The sequence below is a fragment of the Sander vitreus genome, chromosome 6 (genome assembly GCF_031162955.1).
Source record: "Sander vitreus isolate 19-12246 chromosome 6, sanVit1, whole genome shotgun sequence".
Taxonomy (NCBI): domain Eukaryota; kingdom Metazoa; phylum Chordata; class Actinopteri; order Perciformes; family Percidae; genus Sander; species Sander vitreus.
The window spans coordinates 32,513,149-32,530,354 of NC_135860.1; the positions used below are offsets into that span (position 1 = coordinate 32,513,149).

At 42.5% G+C, this 17,206-nt stretch overlaps 1 protein-coding gene across 4 annotated transcripts in view; it reads left to right on the forward strand.

The window, feature by feature from the left end:
- vps13b (vacuolar protein sorting 13 homolog B) overlaps positions 1–17,206 on the forward strand; it is a 352,525-nt gene that overhangs the window by 161,799 nt on the left and 173,520 nt on the right. For all 4 annotated transcript variants that reach the window (XM_078253791.1, XM_078253793.1, XM_078253790.1 and 1 more), the window contains one exon: positions 15,776–16,010. In XM_078253791.1, the coding sequence (XP_078109917.1) occupies positions 15,776–16,010 (235 nt within the window). The remainder of the gene's footprint in view (positions 1–15,775; positions 16,011–17,206) is intronic.

Here is a 17,206-nt window from a genome sequence, read left to right on the forward strand (position 1 = left end):
TCACTGATTGGGGAAATATGGACATCTTTGTGTCCGGTAATGTGTTAGGTTCACTTATGACTGCTGGTCTACAGTTTGCAAAATGACTGTGAAGATGGTGACCACATTTACACAGTATATTATTTTGGCATTTTTGTTACTCAAATATCCTGGTTTTTGGTTGGCCACTGTAAAGATCACAACTATGTTTTAATACTACAGTTATGTGTAGTCATATTCTCATGATGAGAGATCTGAACAGATTGCCTGGCTTACTTAAGTATCCCACAGATCACTGGACGTATTTTTTGTTGGTTTTCTCTGTCAGCACACAGTCAAACTGACACAAAGTTATAGTTACATGATGATGTCACCAGACCTCATCATCTCACAGATCACTCCAGGGATCACAACTTCACAGGATTCTGTTTTCATACCTTTTCAGCAGTGTGTTGTATATGCAGGCAGGTCATCACAGGCGCACAGACGTTTTCTCTTAACAGGTTTATTTATGGCAGCAGGGATACTCTGTTTCAGGGAATTCAAAGAGCAGGTAAACTAAATCAATCTTTAATAGGAATATGGCTTATAGGCACGGTTCTTTGTGCATGTAAACAATAACCAATGATGCAGAAGTCCAACAACCATTCTTAATTCATCTTAATTCGTATTGCTAGGACCACACAGACCGATGTCAGTCAAACATGAAAGAGGGCATGACGCATGTGAATTGAAATAATGCTTCAGAGCCCAGGTTCCATGTCAGCCCATTGAGCTGTTTACAGTACTTCCACAAAAGTTAACTCAACCCTCTAATAGTTTGCTGAGCCCGTCATTGCCTCCACTTTCCTCTGTCCCCTTCGGCTGTGCGACTGGGACCACACCACATACTGCAGCAGTAATTAGGAAACAGTCTGTCCTGTTGACATGGGAGTGGAAGCGGACCAAACCGAACGACCCAACAGCTGGTACCCCAGGCCTTGGATATCCAAGCTCCCAAACTTAAACCACTCCATTTATTTTAGTGTGGTGTAAACAGAATACCTAATGGCTCACACTTCTGCTGCACATGTGCCCAATTTGGCATGCAGGGCTTTCTCTGTTTTTGTTGTGATTTTTACAGAAGAGAGAGGAACAAGACAGAAAGAGAGAAGGTGGCGGAATGAGATTGGGGGTGAAAAAGTTACGAAAGTATTTATTATACTACGGCTGCTGAGACCACTTAAGGCTGTTTAAACAGAATAGGGACACATGATACCAGGTGATTGTGTAAATTGTTTTAAAAGTTCTCATAGTCCTGGTCTCAGATGCGTTGCGGCAGTGACATACATTCTTTCCTTCAGATTCACAACAGAAGGAAAAAAGGTAAAGGTCTGTGCAGATGCTAGAGCATGGACCCATTTTAATAGAAGTAGGTAAGAAAATAGTGATAATGCAGATGGAAAAGCTGCAGTACATGAGGTTTACATTTTTTAACTATTGTCTGTTGTCACTTATTCCACCAGTGTCAGCAGTTCACAAATAGCATAGAATGGAATAAAACATGTTCTGTATTTTCGGTTTAGTGTCATACATTTTAAGGTCTAATGCACTTTGCTGCATCATCCCTTAAATTACCTCAAGAAACAGCATGACCTCAAAAAACCTGCGCAAGCAATTCTGTCCCCCCCTGCACTGTGTGTTTCATTACAGTGTGACTCTATACTTGAGTAAGTAAAAATGTCTTGGACACATATCCCACTCAAAGTCTAAAACCAGAATAGCAGCTGGAAAAAAGCAGAACATGCAGTGTTTCTATTTGTAACTTTCTCTTCTTAAATCATTCTTTACACCATACTTGTCTTTTTCAATGACAGACATAGTTAGCATTGATTCCTGGTGATGGCCCGTCATGCGTGGTTAGCGCAGAGATTATTATCTGAATCCATGAGTGTCACGCTCTATCTGTAGCTGAGTGCTTCAACCAAAACCCAGAAATGATTCTGAGCCATGGTCCCTCTGTGACTTCGAATCCAGTACATTCCTATCTATCTCAGTTTGTAACACCCTCTTCTTCTGTTACCTCACGGGGAATGATAGGCGAAATTCACCCTGCAATGAAAATGGCTGAAAAAGTATTCGTAATCCATTCAAAGCCATCAGAGAACCTCCTTTAATCTTCTTAAGGAACTGTCGATGATAAAGACGGACAGGCAGCTACGGCTGGCCCAAAGAGAAATGAGTGTATATGAACCACTACCACTGCTTAAACAATTAGTAAACATTCTAAACAGTAGTTGATTAGTGTAGGTGCTTCTCAGGAAAGATGAACTGAGGGAAAGAGAGAATTATATGAGAAGTGAAGCCAATGTGGAAGTGCCTTAAACCTGCATTCTGCCTATTTTCCAGCAGGGGGGCGACTTCAGTGAAAGAGAAGTCAGTTTCTATAGAAGTCTATGGGGAAAGGACCCTACTTCTGCCTTTATTTATTACCTCAATAAACAAGTTTATGGCCCTCAATTGCTAGTTTCAAGTAGTTTCTTAAACTTTTGACCCTCTGACTGTGTGTTTTCACTTCATCAAAGGTCATTGGATTGCTTTGGTCGCCTAGAAATGTCTTGTTCAGTGTTCTGCCAACCAAGCTAGCGCTAGCTGGCAACTTAAGAAAAAGTCTGCAGATTTTCAACCAGCTCTGTGTACTGCTGTACATGCTGACAAACCGCACCAGTACCTGGAGGTCCATGTTTACCTGCAAATAAAACTCAGCTGGATGACTCGCGTCAGAAGGGTTGGAAATCGGCTACTTTCCCTCTTTTAGCGTTTAGCTTAGCGCAGCATCATTGGAACCATACATAACACTGGCGTAGATGTGTCATCCTCCCCCATCTTCGCCCTCTTGTCCAAATATGCTAACTTCTGGCTCCACAAAACCAAGATGGCGTCAGCCAAAAAGCAAACTCCCGGCTTGAAAACGTTAGTCTTCAAACCAAAGGGTGACGTCACCGATGCTGTGTCGATTTTGTTTTTTTACGGTCTATGGTCACACCATTGCAACAGGCATGGTGAGGTCAAAGACACATACCATCCAAACTGAGCCCCTCAGGCCCAAGATGGTGGTGTCTCCTTGACATTACGCACAGCACAGATCATCTGTGTTGTATACACGAGGGAGAGAGTGTGTGCGTGTTTTTTCCCCCTGTAGAGGCTAAGTGTCTTGGTCATGCAAGGCTACAATATGTGTAGGTGGTGTTATTTCAGTAGTCACTTCACATTAGGGCTGAAGGGCAGTGCTGCAGTTGTCACCCTGGCCAGAGTGGCCTGGCACACCTTCAAATGGCCACCTGGCCTCAGCCTCGGAGTCCTGTTCCTCTGCTTTACTTCCTTCTCTTGCTCCAACTCATTGTGTTTCTCCTTGAGTACACTACATCTCCTGAACTTTGCCTTCCATGTTCTTACCTCTGGGGGTCCTCCTCTGTCCCCTTCTCGGTTTCTCCCCCCCGCTTATTTCCTGCCTACCCCTCTCCCCCACTGTTCACCGTTACCCCTTTTCATCCTGTCATCTCCCCGTCCCATTCTCCCCGGGGACACCCATGGTCTCTCTGGGTCCTGATAATAATTGCCAGTGATGGGGATAGTGATTCTATTTCAGGAATTTTGCAATAATTCCTTCTATTTAACACATGAATGTGTTCAGCACTGGCAAAGGAGCACGTTGCTACCAAAACTGAAATGGGATCCGCTGAAACAGAGAGGCCGTTGCCATGGAAAAATGAAGTAACACTGCTCCCTGCAGCTGCCATGCATTAATGAGTAGGATAGTTTTTGAGAGAGAAAAGGAGGCGTAAAAGTGGGGGGTAGAAAAGGTAAAGTGATGGAAAGGAGACAGAGGTTAGAGGGAGAAAAAAATGGGCAGAAGGTGAGTTTTAAGGCAGGCGGAAAGTGAGTGAGAGATAGAAAGGAGGATCATGTGTACTGTATGTTTGGTGTGGCTCAGATTGAGCTGGCCAGATGGTTTCCATGAACAGGATCTGACCCCCGGCTGGAGTGCCTTGTGCAGGCACATTACTTCATCCTCTGCCCCCCCCTCCTCCATCCTATCATCCCTCCACTCAACACCTCTCCCTCCTTGTCTGTCATATCCCACAATTTCCAAATGATTTGCAATTACCACTTTTATTTTGTGCCACTTAAAACACCATGTTTATATGTAGATGTGGTAATAAATTCTCAACTTTTCAAACTTGACAATTATTTTACAAACCCTGGGGGGTCACTATCTCATCTTGCTAGATATCGCAACTTCAACGGGTAAGTGCATAGATTTACAGGTCATGATTAACCTCAAGCCCAAGCACAGGGCCATAAGCTACCCATTGATCCCAGATTTGAAAAGTTTGGTTAAAGACAGCTTAATCGGGACAATTCAGTAGATTAGAATAAATAGAATGTAATAAAACGGCAATTAAATTAATCTGTAATCACCCTCACAAACACACACTCCCAGTGCATTTCCTCAGAGATCCTCCAATTATTCAATACTATTTTTCAAACATACCGTGCTTTTTTTCACTTTAACACCGGGAGTTAATCACAAATCCATATGTTTTACTGTATTTAACACAAAAATGACAATATTGCATTATAAATCTATGCATGCTAGCATACCTTGTTGCATGCTGCCATCTTTTTCATTGAGGCTGAAACTGAACTGAATTCTGTATGTTCTGTGTCAGTGGCACAATAGGCCTATGTCACACTTCCTGCTTCCGGCACGCGGAGTAGGGAATCAGAACGTCCGGGCAACAGTCTTTCTCCATAAGGATTTAGATTATCAGCCGTAATGTCTAAACCATCCCGTAATGTCTAAACCATCCGAGGTAGACTGACCCCGAGCTACGTGGTTGTGAAACCAAAGTTTCTGCTCCTGTAGAAGCTAGAAGTCTGTATGAAATCAACCTTGTTTTAAGAAAAACACGTTTTATCCGCGATCTTGTGGAGAAAAACTACACTACCCACAATCCTAAACGTAACAGCAACGTCTCTGATTGGTCCAACTCGCTGTTACCCTAGAAACGTTTACCGTACCTGCGAAACTGCGAACAGCTAGCGCGAGCTTCTACCATTCGTCCGTTGTAGGTGACTTCAGGCAGGTTGCAGAGAGACTTGGTCCACGTATGATCACATCCGTGGGAAACACAAGATTTAAAGTGGTGTTTTCCATGACTCTTTGTGGAGAAACTCAGTTTTACAGATCTGTCGATTAAATCAACTAATTGATCAGTCGACAAAATCGTATGAGTGTTAGTCGACTAAGAATTTCTTTAGTCGAGCCCTATTGCAGTCCGTGGTTGTCTAATAGAAAGCTTAGTACTAAAGAAAAGGGTTAACGCTGAGTGCAGAATGCAGTATGTCTCTCCTGTCATTGAGTCTCCACAAATATCTCCACGCAGAGAGGGAAATGGAGAGCAAATTGGAAGGAAGGAAGGAGAGAAGGAAGAACAGAGAGGGATACAGCGGAGGTACTGAGGGAATATGAAGGAGAGAGTGAGATAAAGGGTGTACATTCTCTCCTGATTACACACTCATCCTCTCTGGTATCGCCTGATCTAAATCAAGACCCCACAATGTAACAGTAGATGTGTCATTAGCTGTTTACCGAGTGAGAACATTCTCTGTGTGTGTGTGTGTGTGTGTGTGTGTGTGTGTGTGTGTGTGTGTGTGTGTGTGTGTGTGTGTGTGTGTGTGTGTGAAGAACGTGCATGTGTGGCCAGAATCCCGTTCCATCATCTGCTGCTGTGTCAATACACTGATGACCTCACAGCCATCATAGACGCACACACATATTTGACCCTCTCAGCGGGCTGCACTGGAAAAGTGCTTACCGGGATTCTCTTGTGTCTGTAACCTCTTGAACCTAAGAGGCCTAGAGACCTGGAACAGATTTTCATTAGGATAAAAACTCACAGCAGCTAGAATTTCAAGATTGAGATGTTTTAAAAAATGGTGGTGGTTTTCACCCTGATCTTCTGGATGTGTTTTGGAAAGCTTGTTTAGAGGTGAGACTGGTTAAATTGTTGGGGCATTCATCCACTCTTTTGGCTTGGGTCAGAGGAGGAAGCCATGCCAAAATACTGGTCAAGTCGGATCAGCTGAGGTTCAGAACAGCCCAGTTTGGCCTACGTGGTTCAGTCACGCGGCATAAATCAATATTGGTGAACGTTTGCCAGAGTTAGCCAATAAAAGCTCTTTTCATCAGTCCATCATCATTTGATCCAACTTGGCCTAATATTACATACTGCACAACATAATCACAGCCACCTTCACTCACTTCAGCTGGCCCAGAGCAAGATTGTCTGGCCACACCACTACTGTAGATAAACCAAGCCAAGCCTGCTCATACATCTGACCGAAGCACAGGCCAACCTGCTTGCCATTAGTCCTTTGTATGTGAGCGCTTTTATCAAAGCTCAATCTATTTCCCAGTCCAATTCACCCCATTCCCCATTAACGGTCACTCTCTAAACTAAACCACCCGATCCTAATTGTCCTTGGCCCTGCCATTCCCAGTGCATCTTTAACACCATTTTGGCATAGCCACCCCTCAGACCCCGTCTGTAGTGGGGGCGGTTGAGGTGTGATTGTTTGAGATTGGGGGTGGGAGCAGGCGAGGCAGGCCAGGCCAGGCCGGCCGCACTCCTAAGGCCACTGTTGGATCAATAAACGCAGCGATCAAAGTCGCAATTAACCCACCGCGCTAACACAAACAGCCGGGCCAGCAGAAACAAACAAAGCCTTCATGTCACCTAAAGCGTTTATTTTTGCAGATTTCCACCTCGGCCAGGGAGACCTCCAGCGCTTGTCAGCTTCTGTAAGCAGTGTTGGAAGAGAGGAATGCAGGGCCACAGGGATGGCTGGCTGCCTGGCTGTGCTGCTGTGCCAGGCCGCGTGCTTATTGCTTGTGGTGGCATGTGGGTGAGACCGGGCCTATCTGTCAGGAGGCATCGCGCTTAGATGCCTTCCTCATAGACATTAGGTGGGAAAGCTGCTTTCTGAGCTTGCAGGAAAAAACTTAATTTGTGTACATCCATGCACAACAACACACATCTGCACAGTGTCATCTTCAGATACACACATTAATCATGTTCATTTACAGGGAGACACTATTTACAGTATTTGTACACTATTTACACTATTACTCTCACTTCTGCAAATGTCTTTTTGGACAGACCTGAAAATGCATGAGGACATGCAGAAGAATGGGAAGCAGAAGGTTAACAGTGGGTGGGTTATCCAGAGAGACTGGAGAGGGGGGGGGAGGTTGCTCTCTGGACCTTCTGTTCATCTGACCGGCCACTTAGGAAACACAGTGTCCCGTCTGGTGCAGGCACAGGAAGATTACATTTGGAGAGGTATCAGGTTTTTAAAAACAAAGGGATGTGTTTTCCGTTTGCTGCAGATCTGTCCATTGAGATTTTTCTGCTCCAGAGTTGCAAATGTTTTCACCCGGGATGCTGGGAGGGTGTTTCTAATTTCCTCTCCTCTATCTCTGGGTGATTTCCTGTGTCGTGGCTTGCTTTTTTGTGTGTGTGTGTTGAAAAACTGTGCAGCAGAGAAAATGAGGGAAAGTTGTGTCAGTACATACGTGCTTGAATGTGCAAGTTTTTTGTGTTTGTGCTTCACGTTGTGTGGTGGCTCCACAGAGAGGTGATCTTGGCCTACAGGGTTTGCGCTCTGCTGAGGTCTGTACAGAGTCAGGGCCTCAAAGTTTCTCCTCCCTGCAGTGATATGAAAACAATAAGTCTAACAGCGGATCTGACCACAGCACCACAGGACAAATGTCAGATGTGTACTTCTTTGCCTGGCTCCAAAATAGATGACTGTGACAGAGATTGTATTTAATGCTGTCAGAATTATGTAGCAACACATGTGTCCTGCTAAAAATATTTTTCAGGAAGAGTAGGCACAGAGCATTATATCTTTGTCAAATAAGAGTTCATGGGCTCAGGATAGATTCGTTAAGAGATATCTCTTATACATATTTGTAGTTTAATAAACAGCACTTTACACAGGAGAAAGATAGTTCATATAGCACAAGCTCATTCAGATACGGTGTCAAGCGCTCCAACCCATTCATACAATAGAGCACTTCTCTACCATTTTAAGCACTGAGAGTAAAGTCTTGTGTTGTTTAGTTATGGCTAAAAAGTCCAGATCTCTCAAAGTCAGTTCATGTCTGAAACCTTTAACTGTACTTCTAAGAATGACGATCTGAGAATAATGTACTCTCAGTTGAAGTCACTCTTCAGAGTAGACAGGCTGTCCTGCATCTAACTCACTGTTCTGTCATTTACTGGCGAGGCACGGCGGATCCTAAGAGCCTCCTGTGGTTATATAGGCCATTTCCACATGGCCCCAGCCTTTTAAAGCCTGAGTGTGTTTGGCCCTCAGCTTCCTCTCTATTAGAACCTGCTCTGCTGGAACCAGATAAACCATCTTCATAAAGACTCAAGGGAGAAATGATACACAAGACAGATCATGGACTCCCAACACTGCTCGCAAGAGGAGGAAGTAAGGGACGCTTTTTGGGGGTATTAAGACTGAAAGATTTGAAACAGGGTCCACACATGTGGCTGGATTCTGAACGCTATCTGATGGAGCGGGGAAGTGATCAGAAATAAAACTGAACAGAACTTTCCACAAAACAAAATGGAACAATCCCATATTTAGAACTCTGTGATGTGACGCCAGGCAGGGATGAGAAGGAAGAAATAGACAAAGAAAAAAAAACATCTTCAGGCATCTTACCATTTAATCGAAGTACTTACGTACCAAATGGATATGTTTGAAGTTTTTTTTTAAGGTTTCAGGCTTTTTTTTCTTTTCTAGTAGTATTTATTTACTCCTGACAGCATATGCTGGCTTCCTGATCCAGAATCCAGATTGAATTAGAGCCTGTGTGATTGTAGATCAAAGTGTAAGAAGAGCCGTGTTCATTTAGAGGCCTAAGAGGAAGGGATCAAGGCCTAAGTCTCAGGATAAGCAATGGTCACCTACTAAATAACCACGCTGTCACTCAAAAACCACTGGCACTTTCACTCTTAGGGTCCATGGGGCTTTTTACTGAATCCGGTCTGTCAGTGTGCGTACTGAGACTTATGCAACTGAAGAGCACTAGCCTATTATTTTATGATATACAGATTCTCTATTATTTCCAGCTATCCCCCGATGGCTGTGTACTGTCATAACTCTCATCTCTCAAGCTAGATAACACAGACATGATCTCCACATACCAGGGATGTACTGATGAAAGACAGCAATCAGTGAAATGCATCTCTATAAGCACTTTGCTCTGTCTGTGATTCTATGCCAAATAGTAGTATCCTTGCTACACTCATATTGAAATGTAGTCTCCATTCCAGTCGCTACCGCGTGGACTCCTTTTGTGGTGATTTCACCCAACATAAAAAGAGGAGGAGAAAGGATGCAGCAGCCAGCTTGGTGTACTGGACTTACTCAACACCCAGCAGTAGTACAGAGGGATATAATTATAGCTTCAGCAGTGTTGTAACTGAGTTCATTGCTGTTGCAGGTGCCATCCTTCAGAGGAAGTGGTAAGCACAGCACCAAGTCTCTGCAAGGATATTAAAAAGAGACGGGGGGGCTCTCTCAGAGCAGCACTTGTTTGAAGAAAAAGAAGACGGGAGATGTTAATTCAGGTGTTTTGGCTTGAGGCCATGGGGTTTATTTTTTATTTGTTTTAACTTTTTCATCCAAATGGGCTTTTTTCCCTTCTTCAAATGACTAACTGCAGTTGCAAGGGGTGATACGACCTTTGATTCTGTGTCTGTGTGTTCAGGTACTGTATGTGAACATGCAAGCACGCATATGATGCATGTGTCTATGTGCTTTTGTAAATGTGTATGTCATTTGAGCATGTTTTCACAGTTAAAGCCTGGCACGTGCAGCCTCATAAGGAGTCGATTGGCTTCGATATTATTTTTCTTAACGGAGATTTCCTGGTCAAAATTGCAAAGTGTTTCCGCTGTTTTTGAAGTATATTAATAGAGGGTGCTGCAAGTGATACACCGTGCCCTGAATACACACACAGACACACACACTCACATTGTCCCTCAGTGTTTTTTCCTGAATTAATCTGTCATTAGAGGCAGTGGGTAACTGAACTGGAGTCCCAGGCCGCTGACGGTTAACTCCATTTGTTATGTTTAAAGATTTAGTTTCACTTTGACAGGACATGATGTCATTGGACAAAAGGAATGAAGAATTATGACTCTTTGACTTCTCTTTTCCCCACCGAACCTTCTATATAATGACTATATATGACTATATATGCTGTATGAAAACACCTGCCATTCTTAAACTTCTAACAGTAGGCTTCAACTTCTTTATGATCTTTGTGATAATCCAGAGTCCTCTTAATGTGGTTGAGCTCCAGATACCTCTCTCATAATCATGAAATGAACGTTTAAAACCCAAGATTGTTAAAACATAGGTCACACATAGACGCTTACTAGTGCTGCACAACCCTGTGCTGTATTTATTATTTGTTGTACCTGAGTCATTTCCAGAGGCCGTTTATCTGTCATTTTTTGCTGCAGTTTTATTCCACATTACCCTGAACCCCTCAGAGGGTAACAGTGTGTAACAGATATTCCACACTGCAATTATACTTCTGGCTTTCAAATATTATTTGTGCCCATTCCTATTTTTAAATTAATTTAAGAATTTTCCTTTCGCTGCTCTTGGAAAAGCTGCCTTTCCATGGGCCTCCCCGAACAGAACATACATTTTCACCATCTTATTATGGGTAAAAATGAAATATATTATGCCAAGCCTCATGAGTGGTTTGTAAGTTCAGTAACATGTTGCCCTTTGTCTCCCAAGCATGTGATGGAACAAACTGAGTTGTAGGTCAACCTGGCATACCTGGCAGTTTCCTGTTCTCTCACAGGACATTGTGCATGCTTTCTCTCTTTCACGTGCGCGCATGCACGCCCACGCACACACACATACATCCATACACACACACACACACACACACACACACACACACCTGGCATGCCCAGCAGCACACAGTAGGGGGACATTGTCACACAGCCTAACTGCTTCCAGTGCTGTGTTTATTGGCCTGTTACAGAGCTGTTAAACACAATTGTGTGGAATAGCAAACATGACCCTGCACAACCTCAACTGAACTTTTACACCTGAAGTTGTGACATGAAACACACACATACTCACACGTTCTACTTTGACCTGCTAGTACAGAGAACTTTTCTTTTTTTGTTTTGCTGTGTATGCAACCATTCAAAAACCCTGGATTCCCCTCTGCCCCCACCAGCTCTCCTCTCAACCCTCCTCTAGGGTTTCCTTTTCTCCCCTTGCTCCGGTCATAACATCTCTACACAGACTTTCCACCCCGAATCAATGCATGGTCATGATGAGAGACCGGGACACAGCCAGGCCAAAGCAGTGAGAGGGACAAACGGACAGCAGCATGGAAGAGTAGGGTGATGCTGGAGTTGAGGCATATTGGTCAGGGAGAAGAGCTGTCAGTGGTTTGGGCAGTGGTCAAAGCAGTGATACATGTGGGACATTCTGCGTGCGTGCATGCGTGCGTGCGAGAGTCACAGCGCACACATTAGACCACGGAGGGGGAGCCTTGGGGAGGCCTGCGAGGTTAACCAGGGTGACCTGATGTTCGCGGCAGCCCAGAGAAAAGGGTGGAGTATAGCCAGTCCATTCTCAGAGGGTTCTTCGTTCACGTTCCTAGAAGGGTGACACAACCGCACAACCAAGGCTTGGCATTTATAGTTTTTTGTCAATATGCTTGACTGGTACATTTCAGCATAAATTGTTCGCATGAAGGTTTGATATACTGCCTTTACATGCCCAGTGGTTGCTGTGACTGAGAAAGCAGAGGGTTTCCATCCATGGCAAAGGCATCATGTCAGTGAATATGAATTCATTTGGGTGGAAGTCATATTGAACATTCCTGTTTTCTCATGCAGTGTTCACGGAGCACCAGCTTTTCATTGCCCTCGCACAATGAAAACCATTATATGGCATGCATTTTGGATATACCAAAGGAAATTAGTTCTATACACCAAGATGAGGTGTTTAGTGTCTCTCTGTACCTCTCCCACTCACAAAACGTTGTGCCATGGCTCATGGAACAAAGAATTCTAAACAAGAATTTCTTTTTTAAAAGGATTTCGCAACATTGCAAGATCAGGCATTTTTTAATATTTTTGCTATTTTCTCATGAACTATTGAACTCACTTGAAAAAAAATCTGGCACTTTTATCCCATGATTGTGTGTATTTTGCTCCAGATCCAGATGCAGATTTAAAATTCCTAAACATTTTCTATTATTAAAATAACAAATGTACACCATTGTGCAGCCTTGGCAGAGGCATGCTCTCTCTGTGTGCTTTCTAGTTGTCATTATATTTTGATCTTACTTGTTTACCATATTTGTCTTGGATACAACTGGAGCCAGTAACCATATTGCCTCCTGGAGTAGGTATGGATTACAATAAGTAATTTGTTCATGGACTCTGTGGCCCCACAGACTTTAGCACGATTTAATCCAGACCCTGGCAAGAGATTTGACTAACAGTACATGTACAGCTCATCTGTTTGGTATATAATTATTTCCCTTGTCTTCTAGCAATTGTGTGATTTGAAGTCAGATGTTCTGCAGCCTCTGGTCCTAGTGCATACCCAGTTCACTATTGTTCTTATCTACTCTGGAGACCTCAACTCCCTCACTCGAGAGTAAAGCCGCCCGCACCCTCAGATGGTCCCATGCACTGTTGCCATTGTGACTTACAACATGTTTGTTTTTGTGGCTTTTATTAGCTGTCACCAAAGGAGAGGGCTGACTAAAAATTAGTTTTGTATCACCCAGATTTAGGACTGACAGGCCATTTTTCTTTTCCATTACATAGTTAGGCCCTTTGAAGGATTGTGAGCCTTTTTGCCTTTGTGTAAACATCTAGAAACAGCTGTCGTTGTGCCCAGTGAATGCCATTCAATTGTTGGACGTTTTCCTCTGTTGTCATCTGTGAGATGTTATCTGATTATTGTTAGTATTTCACTGTGTGATGTGGCAAGTCTGTAGCTACCATACACTTGACATCATCTTTGGTTTTGTGTTGCCATGGGGAACAACAGCAAAGCATTATAAAGTCTGAGGAAAATATCATTAAGTGGTATTACATTATGTTTTATTGCACACACTCAGCGATTTTACAGTAGGTGCCCATTTGTATCTGCCCTGCTATAGTCCAAGAAAGATATACATCCTCTTGTGGCACAACCTACTCTCAATACCGATAAAGTCCCTTTTTTCGTTTGATAAGCTTTTCCAAAATAAATTGGCTGACCTAAAATTATATCGCACAATTAACTCACCCTTTCCGAATAGTTATTAACAAAATATACTTCATATTTAATTCTGCTTATAAAAATGTTAATATAAAATGGAAGTTGTGGTGAAATAAAAAGTCTTACATCTGTGTCTTCTCAAACACGGACAGACCATTTTCCTCTAGGATTTTACCAGGGTCCAGTTTCATATGTGAGCATTTATTTTAGTGTTTGATATTTTCCTGTGATTATGCATAAAAGTTTTACTCCCAAAGTTTGATATATGGTGACAGATTTAGTCAACCATCAGACACGGTATGGGAACTCAAATAATGTGGTACCTGTAGTTGGTAATTTACAATTGGTCTTTATGGTAGGATAGCTGTGCTCTGAAATTACCCATTTGAAACAGCAAATGTTTAAGTATAAGATTACTTTCTTTATGTTATGGTTGAACTATGTATCTTTATTTCAGGTATTAATAGGGTTAAGCTTTTGACATATACACAGAAGTACAGTATACATCTGCATGCATACCTTTTCATACCATTGGTTCGGCATTAAATGAGTCCTAAAATGATTAATCAAACTGTCAGTTAATGGACAAATCCTAAATGGCACTTTTGATAATGCCTTTTGTTAGTAAGTTAACAAAAATACCAAACATTTGCTGGTTACAGCTTCTTACATTGCTTGTTTTTCTCAGTTTCATGTCAATAGTATTTAATTAATTAGTTTTTTTTTTTTAGATGGTTGTTGAGGCAAACTAAGTAATATTATCTTGTTGGGTTCTGGTTACTTGTTATTAGCATTTTAAATTTTTTGACATATTAAATAAACAAACATTTGGTGTTAGTTTAGGTAGATGAGGCCCTACAATAAATACATAATATAATGTATATAAATACTGACACGCCCATTTATTGAGAATCCTCTAGTACCATTGTTAAAAAAAAAAAAATGTTGATGGTTAAGGATCAGAAGAAGTAATGTGTCATAATGTGACTAAACCAAGATGTCCAGCAGGATGGTATTAGCCTCAGGCGGTGAGCTCAAGGTGCAGACCAGAGTCACAGTGTTAAACCCAGCGGTTTCCGTGTGTCTGCCTGCTTTAAAGCTTAACCCTGCTAAGATCTGCAGCAGACCAGCCAGTGTCAATGGATTTTCTTCCTGCGTGCCGGCTCTTTAAAAGGCCAAAGCCTTACAGTATGTGTCAGTGTGCAAAAGTGTTCCGATTTCAAACCCCCCTTTGAAGAGGAATCAAAAGAGGAAGCAGCGTGAGATGAATGTGTAACCATATCTCTCCCTCTTTTTCTCTTGCTCTCCTTCGCTCCATCTCTCTTTCTCTCCATCTCTTTTTCTCAGTTTCTGCCTTCTCGCCCTTCCTTGACAGATCAAAGCTGGGAGAACTGGCCTCCGTATACAGGCTTGTCAGAGGCGTTCCAACATTTGTGTGTGTGATATTAGCAGAAGGCCGCAAATCTGCATATGCAAATTTCAGCAAAGGAAGTGTGTCTTTGCATTTGTGTGTGTATTGTACACTAAAAATATTACAGTTTAACAGGGCTTAACTGCCTTACTTGTCATTAAACCGAGCAGATCTCTGACTGACACACACACACACACACACACACACACACACACACACACACACACACACACACACAGCCAGTATGTGGCAGCACCTGCTGTCTGGACCCTGTACTCCTCTCCTTTTTTGTTAACTGGTCTTTTAAATCAGTGCAGCCCCCATGTAATGGAAAGACACTGCTCTCACACTTACTGGCTACTTGCTACTGGTTACTGACCTAATGGCTTGTAAATTTTACTTTTTGGGTGACTAGAGATATGTGTGATGTAATGCAGCTGGAATGGGGTCTCAAACCCTTTCAAAAAAGACTTTAAATGTGATTTGAGTTCAAGATTTAACTGTCAAAAGTCCCTGAAGTTGTAAAAGGTGTTCTGTTTCCTAGATATAGAATTTCACATTGGTTTTAAATGGGCATTCAAAGTCTTGCATTCTGCTTTTAAAGGCTACTCCTATTGTCTAAAGCAGGACAGTTATATAATAATAATAAAAAGTAAAAGTAGTGGGCTTATAATATAATAATACAGAATAGCAAAAGTTTTGTTTATCATAGGCATCAAGCAGAACAACATGCATGACTAAATGTGGGATTGACTGTTTCCATTTTTCAAATCAAGGAAAGGTTTATTAAGCATGTTCAGTCTTTTCCAGCAACACCCAGCGTTCTCTCTGATGTCCTTTCCATTGCAGTCCAAATCCTCTAATGTTGGCACAGAGCAGAGTCCCTGAGCTCACTGAATATGATATAGGGAGGCCGTGGCAGGTTGGGGCTCAGTGATCATGTGACTGAATTGATTAACATGACCTCATGTGGCCTTTATTTTTCTCTCACCTCTGCAGTTGGAGCTGCAGTCATGTTGTGTGTTCCTCCCTAACGACAGCCTCCCCTCCCCGAGCACCATCATCTGCGGTGACATTCCCGGCACCGTCCGTAGCTGGTACCACAACCAGGCCTCCATGCCGGGGACTCTGGTAGTCTGCCTGCCACAGATCAGTATCCTCAGTACTGGGCACAAGTACATGGAACCGCTGCAGGAGCTCCCCTTTGTGGTGTCCAAGCCCATCTTGGAGGAAGGTAGGTTTTCATACTGTATCTATTGAAATCTCAACTTTATTTAGAATGATTCAAATGCTGGCAGAAGAACACAAACCCAGATACACAGGGACAACACCGAAAGACCTGGTTAAAAAAAGGATTGATTTGAAAAGTTTAAATGTAAAAACTAAATGTAACGATGATTGCGATAAAAATGCGAGTCTTGGAAAAATGAATTTGAATGGGTGGGAGAAATCTGCTTAAACTTTTTACACATGAATTTGCTTTTATTAATACTTGAAATAAATGCTTTCATAATAGTAATAGGCTACATAATGTGAATTCATCATCGTTATGGCCTTTTCAGCACTGAGCAAACCTTTGACCCACTACTACTCATTTACCATGACAAAAGACAAACAAACTTAAGTAGAGCGACTTTGAGAGATAGATCTGCACATGTGGTGCGCACACCTGGTCCAGTTGACATAAGCAACACTCAGACGGGTGAGCAGTGTTTTCTCTTTAGAAGAAGAAGAAGAAGAAAAGGGGCCACCCTCCTTTTTTTTTTTCTCTCAACTCTTCAATGACATCAGCATTGGGCATACAGTTTTCAAAAACGGAGGAGAAAGAAAAACAACAGCAAAAACAGTGACATCAGCAGCCTTGTCAATGTTGCCGTAAAAATTAACAACCCTTGCTTTCAGTAATTCATTCCTACCCTTTGAAAAAGCTCTTCATCTCTCAGTTTCAATGCTCTGGATCAAAGCGTCCTGCCCACTGTGCATGGGAAATGTGCTCTTCATGGCCCTGTGCTAGTGAACAAGTTCCCATTCTCTGTACGATTGTTCTACCAGGGTTGGCAAGCAAACAAACTTAAGCTCTCCCAGTGTGGCATCCTGTCTCAGACCCAAAGATTTAGATTTACCCTAATTTGACTGTGTGTTTTGATGGGATCCTCTTCCTGCTTATTGGGTGTAGGATGTTGGAGACAGGATACTACTCTGTAGTGCATCTGTAATGTTTTCCATGAAGCTTTCTCATCCCACGTTCAGTAATAAGCTTTGATTTAAAAAAAGAAAAGAATAAAGAAGAATGATCTAGTTCTTATAGTGCTTTTGATAATGAGTATTGCTGACTTATCCTTCTGATATTTCAATCCCTTGCACTTTTTTGTCCTTTTTCCAAATCTAGTCTGCATTTCTTGCTCTATCTCACTTTGTCTTCCTCTCAAT